The 24,751-nt window shown below is 34.3% G+C and overlaps 1 protein-coding gene across 2 annotated transcripts in view; it reads left to right on the top strand.

Annotated features, from left to right (window-relative positions):
• DMD (dystrophin) overlaps positions 1–24,751 on the top strand; it is a 1,921,557-nt gene that overhangs the window by 1,118,545 nt on the left and 778,261 nt on the right. For both annotated transcript variants that reach the window (XM_044670154.1, XM_044670155.1), the window contains exon 48: positions 14,563–14,671. In XM_044670154.1, coding sequence (XP_044526089.1) covers positions 14,563–14,671 — 109 coding nt within the window. The remainder of the gene's footprint in view (positions 1–14,562; positions 14,672–24,751) is intronic.

The raw sequence follows: 24,751 nt of genomic DNA, 5'->3' as shown, positions 1-24,751 counted from the left end.
GGCAATACAATGCAGAATGCTGGTTTTGCAGATACTGTTTTGAAGCCCTGATGTAAAAAGGAAGGGGGAGTGCTCTTCGCTGAGTCCACTAGCTTCCTAGGGTGAAATTAGAATGGAAGAATTAGTTAGCAAGAAAGAGATACTGAAATCATGAAACTGAGTCAGGAAAAAAAGTCTTGATATAAAGAAGGCTAGCACAGCAGTTTAAAAAGTCATCTTTTATATAGTGATAATAGAACAAGAAGCTCCAACATCTTTTCTTTAGGGTGTACATTTCCAAAATCTTAACTACTGCATTCTTTAGATTTGCACACTGGGAAGGATAAATGGACAGGACACTAAAGAAAGTGCTATGTATATCATCTCCTCAGGCAGTTCAAACTGGAATTGGGGGGATCTGAATTCAAATGTGGCTGCAGACATTGATTAGCTTTGTGACCCTGGGCATGTCACTTAACCCTTGTCTCTCCGTTTCCTCAACTGTAAAACTGGTGCCTCTCAGAATTATTGTGAGGATCAAGTGAGATTATATTTGTAAAGCACTTAGCACAATGCTAGCACATAGTAGGAACTTAATAAATGCTTGTGCCTTCCCTCTACTCCGCCCACTCTGTTTTCCAGTGTGCCAGTAATTAACATTTTATTAACAGTTAACATTAACATTAACAACTGGGAACTCTAAGCAGAAACTCTTACCAATGTAGATAAACTATTATTCTGCAATTTAGGGTCTCTAAAAAGTTGCCTGAGGCAAAGAGAAAGATTAAATGACTTGCCTTTGGTCACATAACCAGTATGAATCAAAGATGGAACTTGAAACAAATCTCCCTATTTAGCCTTCAGGTCTGTTCACTATCCACTGTCCCACACTAGCTTTATGCTATGTTTCTTGGGGTCACAAGGAGGGAAAACTTAATTGGATTAATACTTGAAACTCTTTTGGGGAGAATATTTTTATAAAAAAACTTTAATCTTTATTTTATTCCAATAACAAATTTATACAAAAGTTTTCCAAAGTTACCTGATTCCTGTTGTCTCCTTCCCCTATTTCCTTCCCCCTTTTGGAGTTGATAAGCAGTTCCTCTGGGTTATACATGTATTTTTTTGAGAGGGGGAGCTTTCTATTTTTATCTTTATTTTATTCCTCATGCATTTTAAACTGTACAGAGTTCCAGGCTACCAAGGTGTGTAATAAAGTAAGGATGAACAGAGAAGATACATGCTGTAGTCATTTAAAAAATGATTTTATTTACAAAAAGAAAAAAGAAATAGTTCCCTTTATATGAGCTGTATTTGATATCTGACCTTGAGCAATGAACTTTACCTTATAGTCTATTGTAATCTAAACTGCGGAATTCATGTCTGCTCTTGAAACTTCAGTAATAATACTTAATTTGTCAAGATATATAGGGACCCATATAATTTTTTTGAAACTTGGTTTCTTTACTTTATTTGGTTTTTAAATTTTATTTAATTAATTGATTTAGAATATTTTTCCGTGGTTACATGATTCATGTTCTTTCCCTCCCCTCTTCCCCCCCCACCCCCATATCCAATGAGCAATTCCACTGGGTTTTACCTGTGTAGGGACCCATATATGATTGGGTAAAATAATGACTTCATTTTTGAATATTATATATATATATATGATATACAATATATAATATACATAACATATATTTATATACTTTTTTGTTGTTTGTTTTTAAACCCTTACTTTCTGTCTTCATAACAACTCTAAGATAGAAATGACAAGGGCTAGGCAATTGGGGTTAAATGATTTGACAAAAGTCACACATCTAGTAAGTGTCTGAAACTACTAGATTTGAACCCAGATTCCCCCTGACTCCAGTCGCACTCTATGCACCACGTAACCTAGCTGTTCCTTGTATGTATATACTATTAAAAGGATAATAATTTACAGAAATATTTAGGAATACATGGTCATTTGTTCCTATATAAATAATTCACCTTATTTTCTCTACTCCATTCCATCTCCAAAAAAAATGCCTACACTTTGTATCTTCTCTTCTATCCACTTTATAAAAGTCTCTTAACTAGCCTTTTCACTTAATGCTACCCTATTTAAGCCAAGGATATATTTGATCTTAAGTAAGGTTGGGTCCAGACTCACAAGGTAAGTAAGTCAATGCTAGAGCTCGTATGGTATTTACAAGCATGAGAACTAAGGATGGAACCACAGTTGGAAAATATACAGGAATCACTGGAAGAAGCAGGTTATTGAATGAAAAAGTTTTTACGTGTTTATTTTCCAGACACTGTGACAAGGGCTGAAGACTCGCATGCAAAAGTGAAACAGTCTCTGTTGAGAAGGTAGCCAGAGAAGAGAACATCTAGATAATTAGTCATGGACTTAGTGAGTTGATCCATAAAGTTGTCTTGCACTTAGCAGAGAGTCTAGCACACTTTAGATCTTTTAATAAATGCTCTGAACTTGCCTTGTCTTGACATAGGGACACTGGTAGTAGAGCAGTATTGATCTGATTACTGAGCACTGAGCAAGAGGTGGAAATTGGAGCTGGCCAAGAGAGGGACATAAGCAAGTAAGATAAAAGGTACCTGGCTTGGTGGGATAAGTCTTAATCCGAGTCTTGCTGGATAGAATTGGTTAAATAGCTCATGCCTCAGGGAAGTAGTTCCATAATTAAGTAGGTTAACTCCCTTAGGGTTGGGTGCCATTTTCCTGGAAGTCTGGTCAAGAGATGTGGCCTCAGATGGGAAGAATCAGGTCAGTTAATAGGAATACCCTAGTGGTTGATCTGTTAGAATATGAAGCGTAGCAGAATCAGAAATAGGGAACTCAACTAGTAAAGGAAATTATGAAAATCTAATATGGCCCCAGGGCCAAGGTCAAAACCAGCAAGCCAGATAAGGCACAAGCCACAGAGAGTAGAAGGGATTGTTGTTAAATGGGTTGTCCCCATTCTGACATTTACTATGTGACATGATCATTTAACCTCAGTCCCAGTTTTCTCATCTCTAAAATGGGATGATAATACCTAACTCACGAAGTGATTTTGAGGGAAAATTTCACAGTTTTCAGTTTTTAAAGCACAGTATAAATGCTAGGAATTATTTGTTCTCCTAACAGAGATCTAACTTCAAGTTTGGCCTACTGATGATACTGTTTTGGGAATTTCCTCAACAGCTGTATATACTGATGAAGTCTTATTCATCCCCATGTTGAAAATCTTCCTTCAGGCCCTGTATCTATCTCAGATACCAGTTCTATGTCCTCTAGACTTAGCAGGAACCAGATGGAAGCTGATTCATCCAACATGCTGGTTTTTGTCATTAGATTCTTTTCTCAAAGCAGTAACTAGGACCCTCACAAATGAGCTTTTGCCCAGGGCCTTGGCACACAGCTTTTTTTTTTTTCATAGATTGTTAAGGTTGTCTGTCAGATGTCTTACCTCAGGATAAGTTAGAGTACTATGTTTTGTTGGGAGGAACTGCAAGTAGAATTGAAATATTTTGTGTCTGAGCATTTATATAGTCCCCAACTTTTTCCAGTTGGAATTTTAGATGTATTTAAACAATTATAAAATTTAAAGAAGACTTTTTAAAATATTAAAACTAGGGTCCTCCACCCCACCCCCATAATCCCCTTACCCTTCTTTACCTATCTGGTTATCCTGGAAAATGGTATGCACAAGAAAATTTAATCTATTGGGGGAAAAGCAGCAGCATTTCTATAAGCAAAATGACTCTGATGAAATTCTTTGAAGGAGTAAATGCATATCTAGACTTGAAAAAGACTTGAAAAATACCTACACAAAATACTACTTTAAAAATTGAAAGATCACGCTGAGTGGAAGGCTTTTGAAAAATCATTGCTAACTTTGTAGCTATCTCAGATAGTTGAGATGTCTAGACAACTAACCAGTCTATAAAAGGAAATTTACTTGATTTGCAGGCACAATTATGTTAGTACAAGCATAATTAAATGCAACAGGATTGTATTTGTTGCACTGTGTTATGTGGAAGAAATCTCAGCAAGGATATGGGGAGGCATGGCATTCAGATCTCAAGAGAACCTTAGAGGAGCATGGTAGAAGCCACTGGTACTTGCCTCCTCTTGACATCTAAAGAAACATCAAAAGAAATTTTTCATCTAAAATAAAAACAGCTGAGAGATTTTCCACATAAAATAAAAATAGATGATGTGAGCAAAAGAGGATTTCTGGGACCTAAGGTAAGGCTAGATCACCCGCTTTATATTGTCTGATTTTATAGATGCAGGAGGTCTGAGAAATTAGAAAGGAGAAAATGGATTTAAGTAAATGGGATGACTTTGAGAATGATATTAGGGAGAGAAAGAAAGGTCATTTTACCAGGTATAGAACGTACAGATGGTGGCTAAAAGAGCAACTGGTGGTGGGGCAGGTTCTTACCTGCCTCCTTTTTGAATATATTCCACAATAATCATTTTTAGAAACCCAGTAAAAAATAACCCGTCTGACATTGAGGGTAGAATCCAGTGTAGATACAATGTAGGTCCAGTTCAACATTAAGTAATTAAACTGATTATAAGCAAAGTACTGATATTGTCTGAACATCTGTTACCTGGCCTGGTGGTTTAGAATTCAGGATGATGGAGTATAGGGGTCCTTTTAGGAACTACATTTCAAACCATTAGGGGTCTTGTCTGAATATGTGCTACTGAAAAGCTAGCTTCTTTTTCTCTGGAATCTGCTGGGAGTCTTTTCTCCTCTTATAGAAAATTAGACAATAAGATTGATTTACAGTGGTGTCCCATGGAAAGGGATTTAGCTCTGGAGCCAAACCCCTTCTGGTGCACAGAAGTGATTTAAGGAGAGCTACAGTTGCTGTGGTGGTGAGGATAATTAGCTACCATCTCGCCTGAAGCTATAACTACCTCTCAGCTACCCATGAGATGATGAGAAATTTCCTAGCTGAGGCACTTCATGTTTGGTAGCCCCACATCTCTCTTTCTGGCATCTGGCCTGCTCAATCCTGGGTCCCAATAACTATGCCCAGATTGAGTTTGGAGTCTTGGGAAGTTCGTGAAGATGTCACCCCTCATTAGGGAGGCTGAGATGGAAGAGGCTCATAATAGAGCAGGAAAGAAAGGTGGAAAGGGGAGAGAAGACAGACTATCCTGAAGGAAACCAGACATCTGGCTTTTCAAGCATGAAATGCCAAAAGAGGAAATATACAGGGAACCACTGGTTACCCAATGCTCATTTTCAGAGACCCAATAGGAATAGAAGGGGTGGGGGTGGGGGGTTCAATTAATTCCACCCATGGCCCTGTACTTGAATCATCTCTGGGATTTTGATCAAGAATTCTCACAACAGGAGTTCTTCTAATTTCAAGAAGTCTAAGTTGCATTGTAGACAAATCAATAACAATCCCACTTAACAGTTCCCTCTGAATGTTTTAGCTTACTTTCTGAGAATTAATTAGGCAATTTGAAGAAGTAGTTTATCAGCTGTTGGTCTTGTTTTGTTTTGTTTTGTTTTTCAAATTTTCAGTTGCACTTTCTTTTCCCTCTGATCCCAGTCTACTGAGGCCTTGAATATTCCTTGAAATGATTGACTTCCCATATAAACAATCACTGCAATGTCTCTAACAGTAATTGAAGTAGGCTTTTTAAGAGCTATTAGTTTTATACATTTTCAAGGAGTAATACCCATTTTTTAAACCACTGTATTAAGAACAGAACAAAAGAGAACAATGAAACACATGTGTATGATATGAAGTCTAGCATTTAACTGAGAGAAACTTCTGACTTTGAGGAAACTCAACTCAATAAGGTTTCTACCAAAGTTAGACTTCTGATTCAGCCTAGTAGTAGTAGAAGCACCTATCCATGAACATTAGTGCCATGAGATGAAGTCATATCAAAAATTTTAATAGGCCCAAGTAATTCAAATTCATATTCAAAAAAGTCAGTTTTCATCACTCCAGAACTTCCTGGGAGACCTTTCTCTGGTTTTAGAAGACAGAGTAGTTTATATATAATTTAGAGTGGTGCATCTCAATCAGCCTTAGGATTAGTAGTGGAAATGGGCAAAGCCAACTCCTATTTCAGTGGGAAAGGTCATTTAAGGCAATCATGCACCATCAAGGTAAAGAATGGGAATTAAGAGGATGCCTTATAGTGTTAGCTCTTAGTTTTTCAAGACTTCATCCCTAGGAAGGAATAAACAGAAAGCCAGTTAGCAGAGTGAAGGTGCGAATCAGGAACACAAGAAGGTAGAGCTGTATATAATAACTAGCTGACTCTTCCTCATAGAAGGACTGGGTAACAACTTCAATAATTAATGTAGGGGAAGAGTCTTTCCACTAGTCTCCATCAAAGCATATATAATCCCTTAATATTGATCAGATACAACTGTGATAGGAAGATGTCTCCCGCTGCTCACCTCTTGAACCTTGTTGTCATCATTTGTTGTCAACTGTATCACTGTAGCCTGTGGTATAGATGTAATTGTGCTAATCTGAAGAAGACATCTTGGAACCAAAATAAATTAAAAAGTTGATATGGTATCATCTTACAATTATGGCCCAGCTCTTATTCGTGGAAGGAAAACCTATCAAATGAGGGAAGAAAACATCTCACCAAACTATGAAAGAAGAAGAACCTGCCTGCTGCCCCTTGCAGGTCAGGAAACCCTACCTCTCTCTGTGCAGGTGGCTGCCATCCAGAGATTGCAAGTGTGACTTCCACAAAGGATAGAGGAAGACATGGGGAGCTATACCCAGTTATCTCATATCATTACTAAATGTTTTGCAAATACTCCTTAATTAATCATTTGAATGTTACTTTGGTTCCATGTCTTCACAGTGGTAGATTCCTGAGCCTGGCCCAGATTTCATATCTTTTCCAGTCACCATAAAAATAGGTTGTTTTCTTCCTAATCTATCAGTAAAGGTAGAGCATTTATTTTCTCCTGTTAAAAGCAAGTAGCACATTTCAAATCTTATGAGACGTGAAGCTAGTCACATTTAAAAACTTTTAGGGAAATAGCTAGTTTCACATTGGATAAAGCAATAGACTTGGAGTCAAGTAGATCTGAATTCAAATTCTACCTCATATACTTACTAGCTCTGTGATTTTAGGCAAGTTAATTAATTACTGTCTATCTCAGTTTCTTCATCTGTCAAATGGGGTTAATACCTCACAGGGTTGTTATAAGGAAAAGAAGATAATATTTGATAATAGTTACAAAGTGCTTTGCAAGCATTAAAGTACTATATAAAAGCTAGCTATTTACTATTATTGTTATTTATTGTACTTAATTATTTCTAATAACTAATTATTAATATTATCATTTAATATTATTAAGTGCCCAACACTAATACATATTTGGTCATTTCTCTCCTGTTAAATTGATTAGACCTAAACTTTGTTTCCTTTTCTATATTTATAATATATCTTTCTATCCACATAAATCTTTCTCAGTCCCTTATAAAGCCAAAGTAGCGAACATAGATCATTTTCAAATGAAAGCTTTTAAAAATGAAAGCTACTATGGCTACCTTCTGCTTTATAAATCAATTCCTATATAAATCTGGGGTTCTTTGTTTGGAGAACCCAGCTGATTTCTATTAATCATCATTATTTTTAAAAATTTGCTCTGGAATCTATCTAGCTCATGCCTTATTTCTTTTCTTAAATTTGTGGTTTGCTTACTGATGTTTATATTTTGAGAGTGATTTGAAAAGTAAGCCATTTAAACCAAGATTTTTTGGGGAAAAGCCAATAAACTGAATAAAGTTTATAATATTACATCCCACATCATAATAGCATTTACTCAAGAAATTATCCATTGAGTTCCCATTACTTTAAGCCCCCATACTAAAATTGTCAGAGAAAACAGCTAATATTTCTAAGACCTATGTCCAATTATAAGAATTAGTGAAAAATAATCTTCAAAAAAGTAAAATGTCTTAAATGGTATGAAATTATATTCTCAAAAAAGACAACTTTTCAAAATAATTCTTTTAAGATCAACTATTTGCTAAACTTGTGTTTTCATTGTTTGTGATTTATATTGTTTCAAGATGATTGGGTTCACAGATTTAGAGCTGCAAGGAGCATGAGAGGTCCTCTTGTTTTTATAGATTCTAGACAGCTTAAATGACTTGTCTGAGGTTACACAATTACAGAGTAGGGATTTGAACCTACAGCTTTCGACTCCTTACCAACTGGTCTTTCCAGGTTATCAGTGTAGTATTGCAGTTTATCTAAAAACATCTTTCTAATTTATTATGAAACATTTTGTGTGTTACAGTATGTGACATCCTCCATTTCTAAGTGTACATGTCTTTTTATTTCAATAGGTATTGATTTTAGTTATATAGTTTTTAAATATGAAAATCTAAATTTAAATGTCTATATTTAATTTTACTAATAGGAGCTACGATTGGAAGTAGTTACAAAGAAAATTATGACTCAAATTTCTCTTTAAAAATCTTTAATGAAATAATAAAGAAAAATCTGCCTATCACCAATTATCCAGTCAGTCAACTATGATTTATTAAGCATCAGCTTTGTATCATATACTGTGCTAAATTCTTGGGATACAAAGAACAACAAAAAGCAATCCCTGCTCATATGGACCTCATAGTCGATTATGAGAGAAAACATGCAAAAAACTATGAATAAACAAGAACTCTGTAGGATAAAGTGGAAACATTTTCAAAGGAAAGATGATATAAAGAGGAATTAGAAAAGCTTCTTCCCAAAGATTGGACATTAGCAAAGACTTGATGGAAGTCAGGAAATCCAGAAATTGGAAATAAAAAGGCAGAGAGTTCCAGGCATGGGATAAAGCCTATATGTAAAATTACCAAAGTTAGGAGATGGAGTACCAAGTGAGAAGAACATCAAGAAGACCCATGTCAAAGACCCAAAGAATACAAGATGGGAAGTAATGTAGAACAAGACTGGCAAGGTAAAAAGGGTCCAGGTTATGAAGGGCTTTAAAAAGGCAAATCATGAATTTCATATTGATCCTGAAGGTAATGAGGATTCACTAGTGTTAACTGAATCAGGAGTTACATGGTAGAATTTGGACAATACACACACGGACACACACACACACACACATACCACTCCTCCCCCACAAATAACCAGATTTTAGCAGGGTTCTTTTTTTCTAGTTTTTATATGAATATTTTATAGTGTAAAGGCAAACACCTAGATTTTATCAAAATAAAAAAATGCCTTTAAATCTCCTATTCTTTCTATTCAAGACCCTATTCAAAATACCACTACTCCTACTGGCTAATGTAGAACTGAATTAGTAATCTTTAAATTTCTTTATGGATCAGCATGGGACACTTGAAATTTTAGTAAAGTATTTTTCATTATATTCCTTGGATCTTAAAATAAAAGATTTTTAATTGAGAAACTTATATGAGACATAGTCTGTATTGTGATTTCAACTCTAATTCCTTTTTCCTCTTAACTTAAATTAAATACAAATGAAACTTTTAAAGATTATTTATAAGAAACCAAACTTACTTGCAGTTTCTCATTCCAAAAAACCACGTGTTCCTAAATATACATATATAAGTATGTTTGACAAAATTTGAAAAACAGGAATCAATCCTTTTAATAATGGAAAAAGCAATATAAATGAATTGTAAAATACTTATAAGCATTTGTCTCTTAGAAATTCACTTGCATCTTGCTGAGTAACTTCAAAAATAGGACCAACCAAGGTTTAGATTTCCCACTGTTCCCCTCTACTTTATAGAGTTAAAGACTAAAGAAAATATTGGAACCTGGGACATTGGAGAGTTTGGGTAGCAACAAGTAGCAAAAGCATCATAGAGCTAACACTCAGTACAACAGTATGGAGCACTTCATGGTTTGCAAAATGTTTTTCTAATAATAATTGGGTTAGGTAGATAGTACACAGTGTGCTAAATATTGTACAAATTATATACAGTAGACTTCTATGGTATCATTCTTTGGAAGAACTGAAAGTGCTTTTATGTAATATTTTAATTGTTTGTTCCCATGGTAAATCTCAAGAATTTTCAATCACCTGATGACTGACATTACTCCAATATTCCAATAGATTTGTAATTTCGTCCATGTAGGTAATTCTTCCTATTATACAGATCAGAGATAATACAGACAGTCCATGATTGTCCATCTTGTACAACTCTTATCCACCCACAACCTCCTAAAAATGTGACAGAGAGGATTCGCTCAATCCATTTTAATTCCACAAGAATTTATCCAGAACCTACTATATGCTAGGCACTGAAATATGCCTAGGAATTAAAGAAAATAAAAATATAAACAGTTGTTGCCTTCAAGATAGAACTAATTTTCAAAATAGCAAAGTGATAAAAAAAAACAGCTACTAAATACCACTACTAATAGCTGACATATTTATAGTGGTTCACAATTTATAAAGAAAGGCATTGTTCCATTTTATCCTTATACCAATTCTATAAGGTAGGTACTACAAATATTTTTATCTCACTTTTTACATGAAGAAGATGAGATCAGGAAGGTAAATAAAATCAGGAAATCTTATCAATTCTGTCTCTATAATAGCTTTCATGTCTGTCTCCCTCTTTTCCATTTCTATAGAAAGTTTCTGGTTTGGGTCTTATCTCTTCTCAAGGCTACTGTGAAAACTTCCCAAATAGTCTTTCTGTTCCAATTATAATCTGTATTCCACAGTGTCATCTGCATAACCGTCCTAATGCATCTACCCAAAAACCTTCAGTGAGTCTATGCTACCTAGTAAATGAAATATAAAACTCTGGTCTTTGTGTTTAAGACTTTTGAAAAATTGTACTGCTCTCGACACAATTTTTATGTTGCCCTCTCTCTTCTGTTTTCTCATTTACCTTTGCCTGGACTTCTCCTTTCCACTGATCACATTCTATCTCATAGCAATTATTTGTACTCATGTAACTATACCACTTTCCCTTCCTCTAACCCATTTTGTAAGATTTGCGTGGCATCTGTTTTCATACCTCCCCAAACTCATGACAGGCTCTTCATAAATGATTGTCTAATGGAACTGAAATGTTATTTGTTCAGAGTCACACAACGAGGAAGAGAGTTGTGACTTCAATATTCCAAATCCAAATCCAGTGTACTTTCTAGATGATAGATTCTTAACCTTGTTCTCTAGATTGTTTTTTCTTTAAAATATTTCAACATTAATATTTAAAATTTCGTAACTGTATTTCAATATAATCAGTTTTTCTTTGTAATAACATGCATTTTGTGATACACCTTCAAGACCATTCTTCTAAGGAGGGATCCTTAATGTTCACCAGACCACTAGAGGGGTGTAGGACATGGACATACGAAAAAGGTTAAAAACCCTACTTTTCAGGGCTCTGATATGATAGATGAGGAAAGTGAGGTAGCTCAAGAGCAATGAAGTGACTTGCTAATGATAAGGAGATAGAAGGAAAATTCATTAAGCACTGTGCTAAGCATTGGGAATAGAGATAGAAGCAAATAAGACAGTCTTTGCCCTTAAGATTATATCCTAATGGAAAAAAACCAACAACACTGAGAAAAATTGTTATACATATTAAACGTTAAAACAAAAATCAACAGTAAAAACCCATAAACATTTAAAAGTGCTCAAAAATATTTGCCCAAAAATAGTGTCCATTCCCCATTCATATAGTTTGCAAATAGCCCAAAGCAATCCCACTTGTATAGCTTATAAGAAACCAAGGTTGCCTTGAAAGAATAATCTGAGGAGAAAAGTTTATTGAATATCAGCAAGCTCAGGATCATTTTCTGTTATAGAATATTATAGATTTTCTTAACTTTTTCCTTTGCTCTCCTCCAAGAATAATAGAATTTTGTTTCACAATATCATTAATGTTATATGGCCATTGAGGTGATTTGAATACATGTAAGAAATTAAATTTCATCACTAGAAAATATTCCCTTCTCCTGAAGTCTGGAATTTCTCACTGATTTAGCGGGTAGTTTTCCAGAGGTAACCATGCCCTAAAATTTCAACAGCTACTCATGAAGTTGGTGATGAACTTTTCCAGCTTTGGCTAAACAAGTCTTTCTCTAACATTGTGTCATAACTTGTACCCATATTATGAATATTCAAGGAGAGAGAGAGAGAGAGAGAGAGAGAGAGAGAGAGAGAGAGAAGATGGAGGGAGGGAAGAATGGAGGGAGAGGGAGTGAGGAAGGGAGAGAGAAATAAATAATTCCTTTGATATTCATATATCTCTATAAAATACATATACATATATAATTAGATTGTGATAAAATGTTTGGGTCACTACATCAAGAGGAAGGGAACTGACTCTCATCCTTACTTCTATCACTTAATGACTTTCCCATCCTAGTCAAATCATTTCCCTTCCCTGCTTATTTCATCTTTCAAATAAGATTTAATGGTAGCCTTTTCCAGGCCATATGATTTCTTGCAGTCACTACAAGTCCTAAAATCTATGATTTTCTATGTTAATTTACCCATTTTTTTTGGTTGTTCAGTCATTTTCCAATTGTGTCTATCTCTTTCTGATCCCATTTGAGGTTTTCTTGGCAAAGATTCTGGAGTAGTTGGCCATTTCTTTCTCCAAGTAATTTTATAGATGAGGAAACTGAAGCAAACAGGGTTAAGTGATTTGCCCAGAGTCACATAGCTAGGAGGGGTCTGAGACCAGATTTGAACATAGCAATATGAGTCTTCTTGACACCAGGCCTGGCATTCTATACATTACACCAATTGCTCTCAATTTTTATAAGTTCATATACTAAGGTATTAGAGAAATATAATTTTTCTTTACTCAATTATAAAAAGAATACAATGATAAAGATATATATATATATACATATATATATATATATAACAAAAAATATTACCGTCTTGCTAGATAGGCCACAGTAACAGTGCTTTGCTGATATACTCCATTTTACGGATGAAGAAAAAAAAGGCAAAGAGGTCACATGACCTGTCCAGCATCACACAGCTAAGAAATATTTGTGACCACATTTGAACTCAGGTCTTCAGGCCTAGTGCTTTATCCACTGTGCCACCTAGGTGCCCCTATATAATCCTCTGTAAATATGTATATTTATTTTTGCTTTCTATAGCAATAAAAATGACTATAATTTATAATATAAGCAGAAATGGGAAAAGAACTAAACTATTTATGTTTTTGACCTTTTTCCTTGACTCTAGAATTAGCTTTTTTCTAACTCCTCTCAAAAAATCCCAGCTGACTACTATGGTACTCTAAAAAAGCAAACCCAAAAAATAAACCATATAGATCCCAAATGACTCACATAGACAAAACAACAATATAGAAAATATTCTAGTTTATAAGAAGAGGAAAAGGGAATGAAGATATGTATAAGCCCATTGAGTTCAAAAATTACAATTCCTTAGTGTTTTATTGTAGAAAGACTAATTATATATGTAATTTTATCTCTAATTCTTACTAAGATTGTGGCTTCTAGTAATATACTCATAATAAATTTCACTGCATTAGAACCATTTGTACATATTAGAACAGTTCAAGGTTTTTACTATGTATAAAAGATGAATTAGCCTAGTGTCAGTAGGACACACACTTGAGTTTAATTTTTTTTTTAATACATTGGGGCAACCTAAAGAGGAGAATCCCCTTGAGTTCAAATTTGATGTTGGGTTACAATGAGAGCCTTGCAAATATCATTAGACATTAAACAAAGGTTTATTTTGCTCAGACGTCCTATCCACCCCAAAAAAAGCAACAAATATACAGACCCAGCCCCTCTCATTTCCAACTGAAACTCAGTAACCAAAGTGGTTTTAGGCATCAAGTCTGAGAAACCTTAGCTCCTGAAGACTAGGATCAATCAGGTCATAAAGCATCACAATTAAAATTGAGATTGACCAGTTACACTCTCATGGGGCCAATAGCATGTGATTAAGGGTTGAGGTAATTCCTGTAACTCACCACCAATAACAACCAAACCTTACTTTTTTCCCTCCATCTAGTTAGTAAAAACTAACTAGTGAATATGGAGATAAAACTACTGACATCAACTTCATGTTCTAAGCATCTAGCTAACCTAGATAAATTCATTCAACAGTTGAGATCTGTTGTATACAAATATCCCAATGAGTAAATGAGGCAGTATTTAAGGGAGAAGGAAAAAATAGATACACTGTTGGTAGAATTGTAAACTGATCCAACCATTTCAGAGAACAGTTTGGACCTTTGTCCCAAGGGCTACAAAACTGTAGTTACCAGTCTATTCAGACTCTCAAAAAAGGAAAATATAAATGATTAACAAATCATTATTCTAACTTGTTTGGAAATAAAAATTTACTGTTTTAAATGTCCTGCATCCAGTGGGTATTCAAGAACTATTTGTAAAAGCAATGAATGATTAAATTTTGTACAGTACCTCTCAAGGTATGAAAAATACCTAAGGTCAATTAATTTTAGACTAAAATGTATTAATGTAATAATGTAATCCAAAGCAATGAATAAGATAATGCAATAAATGTCTTTAAGGTGTTTATCTAATAAGTAAAATGCATTCTTTTTCTATTAAAGAGAAAATTAGAAGACTTGAGCTCTGACTGGAAGGCAGTAAATCATTTACTTGAAGAGGTAAAGGGAAAGCCAAAAGGAGTAGCGTCTGGACCTACTGTTCCTGGTGTCTGTAAGTACAATAGAGTGAATTATCTTTAATGTTCAAATAAAATAGAAAAACAAAGATTCTGCAACTAAATATGAAAAGAGAAAAGTTATATGTGTGATTAGTGTTTTTTAAAGATATCTAAATATAGTGGATTTTAAAAAAATAGTATTTATCTAGTGGAAATCTTGATCAGAAAGAGTCACAAAAGCATTTCTTAAAATTAATATTAAGAAAACCTGAAGAGAGTTTCAAAATTTTTTGAGAGCAATAATGAGAAATATAAAGCAAGAGAGAGAGGGAAATAGAGACAGAGAGGAGAAGAATAAAGAAAGAGAGAGGCTGAAAAAGGAGAGTAGGAAAAGGAAGAAGGGAGCGGAAACATACCAGTCATCCAAGCAGATGTGGATAGGGGAAAAAAAAGTCTCCATTTACCTATGTTGTAATCCTTTCTCAAAAACAAAAACAAAACAAATAAAAAACAACTTCATGTAGTCAGTCTTTATTTGACATAAAATCCATTGGTTCAGGTTTACCAAGAGAAAGAAGCATTAGTATAGTAATAGAGTTGTGGAGGCATGGGGCAGCTTTGACAATTAAACAAAAGTAAAATCATTTTGATATTGCCATGCTTGGTCTTGATCTACAGCATGATTCGAGGTATGATGAGAAGAGTAAGGTATATTGTTTTTTTCTTTCATTGCTAATATTCTAAACTAGCTGGGTTTTAGTGGCTGTATTAGCCAGAAAACATTTTAGCAGCAGGTACAAACACTACTTGAATTAAAACCCACTTTGCAATTTAAGGACTATACTTCTGTTGTTTTGCTAGGGCTTTCTAAACAGTCAGAACTATCTTCAGTGACATAGGAGGACTGAACATCATGTGCAAGCATTCATTTTTTTTTTTTGGTCAGTCAGAGGCACTAAACTTGCTATGTCAGAATCTGTATTCATCTGATTATGTCAGGTCCGTTTCTTTTTATGAGCTGTAAATTTGTGTTTTCTCAGCACATATGCATCCATTTTGTAGTACATTGTTGTCCACTTGAATTTGTTTTCTAGCTAGATAATGTTCATAAGCCAGTTAGTTCTCACTTTATGAATGGGTCGTGTTCCAGAAGTTCATATCAGAGTCAATTGTTGGTATCTCATAAGCTATTTTATCATAGAAATCCTGAAAATAGTAGTTTGGTTCCCAGTTCAGATCACAAATGTCTATAAACAGATGAGGAAACTGAGACCCAAAGAGTCAATTTAACTTCTACAAAGTCTAGTCACTTAAAGATACAGGACTAGAAAAGAAAACAGTCTCTTGATTCCTAGTCAGATATTCTTTAAACACTTGTGGCTTATTTCCTCCAAAATTTAGTTTTGATAAAAATAAGTTTATCTGACATTCTAACAACTAGGCATCTCTTTTAGTTGGCCTGTCACAGCTACAGGGTAATAACAGTTTATGGCCTAATCACATCCCTCAGGCATTGCAGGAGTCTGAAGTATTTCCTGAGTTATTAAAGAAAGATTAAATTATATCCAGAATTGTTTTTTTAATATCAAGCCAATGCTATTATAATTGTTTTACAACTGGTAATTCAACATATTATAGTCAATAACTCCCAACCTTACATAGTGTAAAGAGTGATGCACTAAATGCCAAAAGATTTTGTTACAAGGCATAGTTTTGAGGTGATGGGTGAATCCCTTAACAGCTAAGTCTTAGTTTTCTCATCTATAAAATGGGGAAAATATGTACATTATTAAGCTTAATGGGATGTCATGAGAAAAGGGCTTTATAAGCTCTACAAATATGTTATTGCCTCTTCTGTACTTCAATAAATGAGATATTGAAGAGACTATGCATATCCTTCCATGCTTAGCAAAAGCCCTTCTTTGCCTTAGCAAGAAACCTTCATGAGTTTCACTAGACAAAAAAAAATTCTTCCTGGTGGCCAATATCACCTTTCCAGTGAAAATTCTAGAAATTAGCTAATTTTGTCCTTGGATAATGAACCTGAACCATTTCCCCATCACCTCGGATAGGATAAGAGTATATTGTTTAAGGAACTAAGATATTTTCATATCTAAATGGACATTTATTTAAGCATATCCTGTTTAACTTTAAAGTTTAAGGTATAACTTTAAACAGATATTCAGTGTTAGGTCAGCTCTATTTGTAATACTGGGTTCATAATATATTGTCTGGAAAGAGGAATTAGGAAACAGTACCCTACTACACATCAGGATTCCAATACAAGTGATGCTGAAAAGAAAACAAAAAATGACAAAAATATCTTCATCCCTGGTCAGTGACTTGTAAACTCTAGATTCAATTCATTCATGTTGCTTCATCTTGAGAATAAGAAATTCTAATGATTCTTTTTTACTTTGCTAAATCAGGTGCATAGACAATTCATAATTCTGCTACTGTGAACCATCACTCACACATATTTACATTAAAGAGAGAAAAGAGAATTTCTGAATACTGTAATCTCTACAGCTGCCTCCCATTTGCCTTTAATTCTTTTCATGTTGTTGAATGAATGGATGAGTCAACATCCATTTAAAATCCTTACCATGTACTCAGCACTGTGCTATAGGCAGCAAAAAGCAAAAGACAACTTAGTCCCTCTTCTAAAGACTCTTAGATCTTGCTGGAATCATAGAAACAGGCAAATACAGCCTCATGCACAGGAGGAGTCAGGGAGTCCCTGACTAGTTTATGTACAAATGGCTTTCTTCAAATCCCTATCTAAGGACCTAAGACATCCTGGCAGAATGATTCAGAAATCAGAGGAACTCTTCTATATTCCATGATGCTGCCACTTGGGAATTCCAATTCATACTCCATTTCCTTTCCTGTCCTTTCTATTGTTGCAGAGCCAGGGACTACAAAAGATTACTACTAGAAAGAGCTCCCAATTCAGTCCTCTGCTTCTTACTTTAGGATTATTAGGTAAAAGACTTAGAAGTGGAAAGGACCACACTTTAAGCCATACTTGTGGGTTGCTTCCTCCCAAATTCAATTTTGACAAACATAGATGTATCTGGCATTCTAGCAATTAGGCATCTCTTGTTGTTGGCATGACACAGCTATAATGTAATATACTGTGATCCAATTTTGATAAATTGGACCTATTTGGTATTCTCGCAAGAATACCAAATATTTTTATAATCTTTGGAGACAATATTATAAATAGGAAATAATACAGTATAAACTAAATGCATTTGACATATAGAAAACTTGAGTAGGAATCTAATCTTATCTCTGCAAGTGATTAGCTGCATGACTTTGGACAATCTGAATTGCTTCTCTGTGCCTCAGTGCTCTGATCTTTAAGATGAGGGCTTGGGAATAGATCCAGGAATCCAAGGATTTAGCCAGTAGATTTCAAGGATCTAAGAACTTAGATGGTGGGGCAGGATTTCATCTGCATATACATATTATTGATTTCCCCTGTAAATCCAAGTATTTTATTTTATGAATTTAATAATTCTCTGAGAAGGGGTCTGTAGCCTTCACCAAATTGTCATAGGGGACCATGATACACACACTCAAATGTCTAAGTACTCCAAGAATAGATAATTTCCCTTGACCTTTAATCATACAGGAGTCATTCAATAAGTATTTATTATGGACCAGTTTTTCACTGAAGTGTAATGAAATTAAGGAGAAAAGCACCATGAAATATCTCATACAGCACACAAGAAAAACTTCAGTTCTTGGAACTAATAAAAGCATACTGTACCTAAAGCTACCTACATTTCTCAGAATTAATTAATGCAGAATCCATCGACCTTGAGCAAGTTGCTTTGGTTTTTGTGTCCCTCCTGGATAGAGTTCAAAATCTTGCCCCAGTTTTTAACTGTTACCACCATGTAAGCAAAATGGCAAGATTTAGCAGCCTATAAATCATCAGGAAAATTATATGTTTTAAGTAAATTTAATGATGATTATTTAAAAACACACACAAAGTTATAGAAAAGAATAAAAATTAAATTCAAATCCAGCGTTAGACATTTACTAGCTATATGACCCTAGACAAGTCACTTAACCTCTTCCTTCCCTATTTCTCTTACCTGCAAAATAAGGACAGTAATACCCCCAAGTTACTCAAGTTGTTGTGAAGAAAAAATAAAATAATATTGTGGAGCCCATCCCAAACGTTTAACATTATATAAATTTTAGCCACTATTATTCAAATTTATCATCTTTGAAAACTGAATTTGAAGGCATAACATACTCCTAAAATGGGAAATTTAATTCTGACAGGTTTCTTATAAAATAAAAAGTAAGGGCTTATTTCCAAATAAAGAAAAAAAGAAATGTATAGTTCTTTTTTACAGCAGTCAAGTTTCAAAGCTTCAATAGTCAACTAAACACTACAGTGCCATTACTTTTGTGCTCATTGTTTTGTACTGTTACAAGAGGAATATTTGGAAAACAAACAAGAAAAGGGGAAATGGTAGATAGTTGCAGACACTTTGGATTTATCATCTTTCGCTAGCTTTAGATGAAAATCCCTGAAAGATCTGGAGGAACTTCCTCATTTATTTGTGTTGTTTACATTATATATTGCCTGGCACAAAATATAAAGAGGTCTTCATAAAGTCGTATTTGAGGATGCTATGATCATGGCACCAAACTATTATAGAGTGGAGGAGCTACATGGGAAGATATTAGAGTATGTTTATGCATTATGAAGGGCAGGGAAAGTGTGCTATCAAACCGTTAATTGGAAAAGAGAAAAATGAATGACTCGGGATGTTATTTATTTGTTTCCATTTGGATTTTTAAAGGTGATTTTCATTAAATTTCAAGCTATTCCCTTTTAAAGTCCTTTATCATTCACTATTAACTGAATTTTATAAAAGCAAATAAAAGAAATCTAAGGCCAGGTAAATTTGTTGGGTTCTTATACGTTTTTAAAGAGGTTAATTTGGGTTCAAATGTTACATTACTATATATTTTCTATTCTGTTTTTAATTGGACACTTTTTATATCATGGAATTCAGGTTATATAAACTGTATAGCTCCTATAAATCTGGGAAAAGACATCAACTTGTCCACATACTTTTTCTTTCTTCCTCTAAATCCAAATCTTTGTTTTCTTCAAGAACAGAAAACCCCCAAACTGAAAGAGAGCCATCTACTCCAGCCCCAGCACAGTTTCCTATTTCTGTCCCTACCAATGACAGCCTTGTTATTGTCTATGCCAGACTGGGTGCAATCTGGATAATTTTTAAATAATCTCGGCTGGATTAGATTGTGATGACAATTGTTAGGGGCCGCCTTAATGTCAACACCATATTTAAAGTTCCATATTGAGAAGAACTGAGACCTTCACAAGTAATTGGATAGTTAACAAATGGAAGTTTACTTTGTCCTAAAACAAGGAGGATGTGCAAGAAGTTATAGTGGGACTTTGCTTCTCTGGTTACTGCCTCTGTCATTTCCATATGTAACCAATTCTGGTCAACAGGGCAGGATAAGATGACTCATTTGTTCTTTAGAAATCTTCCAAGTCCTGAAGAAGCTAGTTGGCTCAGAGGATAAAGAGCCAGTCTTGCTCTTTAATTTTTTTTTAATTTTTTATTAATTTAATTTAATTTAATTTTAATTTAATTAATTTAATTTTTAAGAATTGAGGTCCTGGTCTCAGACACTTCCTCCTGTGTGATCTTGGGCAAGTTACTGAAGTGTACCTTCCTAGCCCTTTACCCTTGTTCTTCTGCCTTGGAATCAATTCTTAGTATTGATTCTAAAATGGAAGATAAGGATTAAGAAAAAATAAAAAGTAACCCTCTAAATCAGAGGGTCTCAACTCCTTGTGGATAGGACTTTTCCAAACCCTTAGGTGACCAGGAAGCTACTTGTTGAGGGCCAAGAAAAATCCCTTGGACAGCTTTGCTTCATTTTAGGGAAAACCCATCTCTATTGCAGAGAAATAGGGAGCTACCATAACAATGTAGTGAGTGAAATTTGATGCTTAAGTAATTAAAACAGCCTAATTCATCCATACTTTTGCTTATTTTTATTAACTAGATACAAACAACTCTGAAAATACTCAAACTTCTCCAAATCCATAGCTGAATATTCTGCAACAGTCTGTGAAACCACATAATGAGAGAAAGAAATTAAAACTATATCCTGTCTCTGGATATCTTATAGCCCTAAGCACTGACAGAGATATAACCTAGGATTTGGCAGCAGCAGAATATATATGAAACAGTGTGCAATGAGGTTTCACAATCTGATAGAACATATCATGCCACATGATAGTGGTAAGAGTCATAACTGCAAATCGAATACCTGGCAGGCTCAAGTCACCGTTAAGGGGGGAGAAAAGTCGTTATAGTCAGGCAGTATACATCAGTCTTTTTAATCAGTCTCATGTATGAGAAATCACACCATCAGCAGTATCACTTTTTCATATGAAGGACAGTGATATACAGTGAAATCTCTATTATTCAGAGGTTAATTATCCATTTTGTAGATTATGCAGGTCCTTTTTTTCTCTCCCTTCTGACCTTTTGACAGTTTTATTGCTTGATTATTAATTCTATGAGAGGGAAAGAAGGAACAGGTAAAGAAGAAAAAAACTCCAATTAGTCAATTTTTCAATTGTCAGTAGCTACGGCAAAGAATTTTATGGGGGAGGAGGCTGAAAACTAATGACTAAATGAAGTTTTCAGATTATTAGAGGATTTCAATTATCCATGCCCTCCATTACCACAGATAATAAAGGGTTGGCTCTAGCACAAATGTCTTAACCTTGGTAGACTGTAAAGTTTCACTAATAGAGTAGCCTTGCATGGAATCCTGGGAAATCTATCATTAGATGTTACCTCTTTGCCTCATGTCATTGGTGTGTAGAGCCCCTCCTGTGGACATTTCTAACACTGATGCAGAACAGTACGTCCTCTGTGTTATTTAGTCATAGAGCTACATGAGACACAGACATTCAGTGACTTGTATCCCATAACTAGTATTTGTCCAAAATAGGACTTGAAACAAAGTCTTATTGTTCCTTAGGTGGTCTGCTTTGCACTGCTACATTGCTTTTCTATTAGCAAGGGGATGATAGAACTATTAGCAATTATTTTCATGTTACAAGTGCCCATATAATATTAGGGAGGATAATAATTTATGTATTCCTAAAGGTGTTCAGGTATAACCTATTTTTTTCCAGACAGAACCTCAACACATACAAACAGATGCACATACAATATTCTACTAAAGAATTTTAACTTTACTTTTAAAAAATAAAAGACAACAGAGAAATTGTACACATTATAGAATATAGTTTTGTGTCATATAAGGTCATGGAAAGGTTAAATGTTAAATATCTCTCCTACCAATTCCAAGAAAATCCTTGAAGAATGATCTTATGAATATAATCTTCTGTCTTTTATTACCAATATAAAATAATGTCCAAATTATTCAAGACAAGGAATTATTTTAATATGTGATATCAATAATCATAGGTGAGAGCATTTCTATTTACATTAAGCTAACAATTAGCTAAGCTAATTGGACCTCATTCAGATGAAACAGGATGGATCTGTTTCCCCCACCTTCTTTGTCCAATGAATACCAAATTTTGAGCCATACACATTTCAATGTTCTCTTTTATCAAATTTAAAATTTTGAGGCTTATTGAGAATGGAAATGCCATTGGAAATGGGCAAAAGTAACTTGTAAAAGAGCATACTTGAATGACAGATATCAGAGGAGATGTTAGCATGGAGAATTAAAGCATTTCAAGAATTATTCCAGGCCACATTGAAATCAGTTCCATTAAGACTTTGAGTAAAGGCAAGTGTGGTAAAAATGAAAAACAATACCAAGAACTGACAAATCATTGCTGAAAAACTGCCTAGTTAATCCTCAGAAAACAAGCAAAGACAAAAGCAGGTGGGACTGTTATGAATTCCTCTATAGTGTAGTTTGAGTTTCTTGAAGTTGAAGAATAGCAAAAAAGCCAATAAAAACAACAGTTGCTAATCATTGCTATGAAGAGGAAGAAAAAAATCTTGTTTTAGGGTAGGCAATACAAAGATTGGAGACCAAAAATAAAACTGTTGTCAGAAGCATCCAAATGAGCCTGTAGCAGCTGTCCCGCTTCATCAGATTGTAAAACAATAACTCACAAAATGTTTTAGAAATGTTTCACTTTTAGTGGGCCTGAAAGACTCATTGAGGGAATGATGAATTTTGATGGATATACAGAGAAGCAGTATATTACAGAACTACGGAAAGTCCCAAATGGATATAGGATAATACAACATAGTCTTGAACCATGATGACTCACAAAAGATTAAAAAATGTATTTCAGAAAAGATAAACATTTTTCAATGACCTGACAATTCACTGATTTGAACCCTAATGAAAATCCACTGGTTATATCCACAGCTAGACTTAGAAAAATGAATTGTCCATTAAAAGTGTACTTAATATTCAATATGATAAGCTATTTCATTATAAAAGAATTAGGAATGTGTCAAAATCTTTTGAACACAATGGCAAATCTTGTATAATAAGTGATTGTAACAAAAGGAAGCCATGCTAATGATAGTGATGGATACTATTGTGCTATAAGAAATGGCAAGCAGGATAATTTCAGAAAAACCTGAAAAGGCTTATATGAACTGATGCAGAGTTAAGTGAGCAGAACCAGAAGAGCATTATATATAACGACAGCAATATTTCTTGAACTGTGAATGATCTATTTATGCTTAGCAATTCAGTGCTCCAAGCCAACCCCAGAGACTTGTGATAAAAAATCATCTGCCCTCAGAGAAAGAACTGAAGAAGTCTGAATATAGACTGAAACATATATTTCAATTTCTTCTCTCTGTTTAATTTGATATCTCTTCTACAAAATGACTCAGAAATATGTTTTTTTATGATTGCACGTGTAAAATCTATATCCAATTATTTACTATTTCTGGGACTGAGGAGGGCAAGGAGGGAGGGAAGGAGGATCAGAAGAAAGGGGAGAATTTGGAACTCAAAACTGAAAAAAGAATGTTTAATGTTGTTTATACATTTAATAGGGGGAAATTAAATGTTATTTTTAAAAAGGACACACTATATATTCAACCTTTTTGTAAAAATGTAAAAAATTGGAAGGTTTCTTCTATTAAGTAAAAATGTAATTGTTTTTTTATTTGACATAAATTTGTAGATGTGACATATTTGTTTAACAATTTGTCATTGTGATTTCAGTCAGGACAGTCTTTCTATAGGCTAATACAAATTGTGGTTGCAATTCAAAGCCATTTGCTCCCACCACATCATCAATGGAAAAAGAGAAATGCTTTCCATAGATCTGAGTCCCCTGATCTATAAAATAAAGGAATCGGGTTCCATGACATTAGAAACCCCTTCAGTTCTACATCTATAAATCTGTGTTTTCTTCTGTGTAGGAATGTACAATGAGTCTTGTTCACTATAAATATTACTTTAAAGTTGTTTCTCATCAATTTTGCCCCGTTCATATTGGTCCTCTTTTCTAAAAGAATTTTAGATTCTAATGTTATGTTAGTCAGCCCATCACAAATACATTTAGATATAGAACCTCTCCTGATATATGTCAATGTGAAATTTTTAGAAGTAGGGGCTAGATTTGCTCTTCAGATAGGAAACTCCTGGGAGAAGAAACTCCTTCTACCAATGTAGGTCTGTACCTTCTCTGAAACTCCTCTTAGACATAGCCAGTGGGAGAATTTGGCTTGTGTGACTATATGTATTTGTTAGAAGAATATTTTGTTGTTGTTGTTGTTGTTATTTTTCAATTGGGAGTTGACTGGGCAGGAGAGAGGATAGAATAGAAAGGAAAAAAAGGGAAAAAATAGGATCATGGAAGCATTTTTTTAAAGAAAGAGCATGAGGAAGGACAGAAAGAATTATTGAACCAGGACAACTTTGAAATGCATATCTTGAATTTATAATATTGCATATTAATAATATGTATGTAAAATGTCATATATACTATTACAGATTATATATTAAAATTAAGCTATACAGGATGGAAATTCCCAACTTCATGTAAAAATCCTTATTTTTTTTATTTTACTCTATATGTGGAAATCCTCATT

This window comes from Gracilinanus agilis, chromosome 3 (genome assembly GCF_016433145.1).
Source record: "Gracilinanus agilis isolate LMUSP501 chromosome 3, AgileGrace, whole genome shotgun sequence".
NCBI classification, from domain to species: domain Eukaryota; kingdom Metazoa; phylum Chordata; class Mammalia; order Didelphimorphia; family Didelphidae; genus Gracilinanus; species Gracilinanus agilis.
The sequence above is the reverse complement of the archived record's forward strand: the minus strand, read 5'-3'. Positions and strand labels throughout refer to the sequence as shown.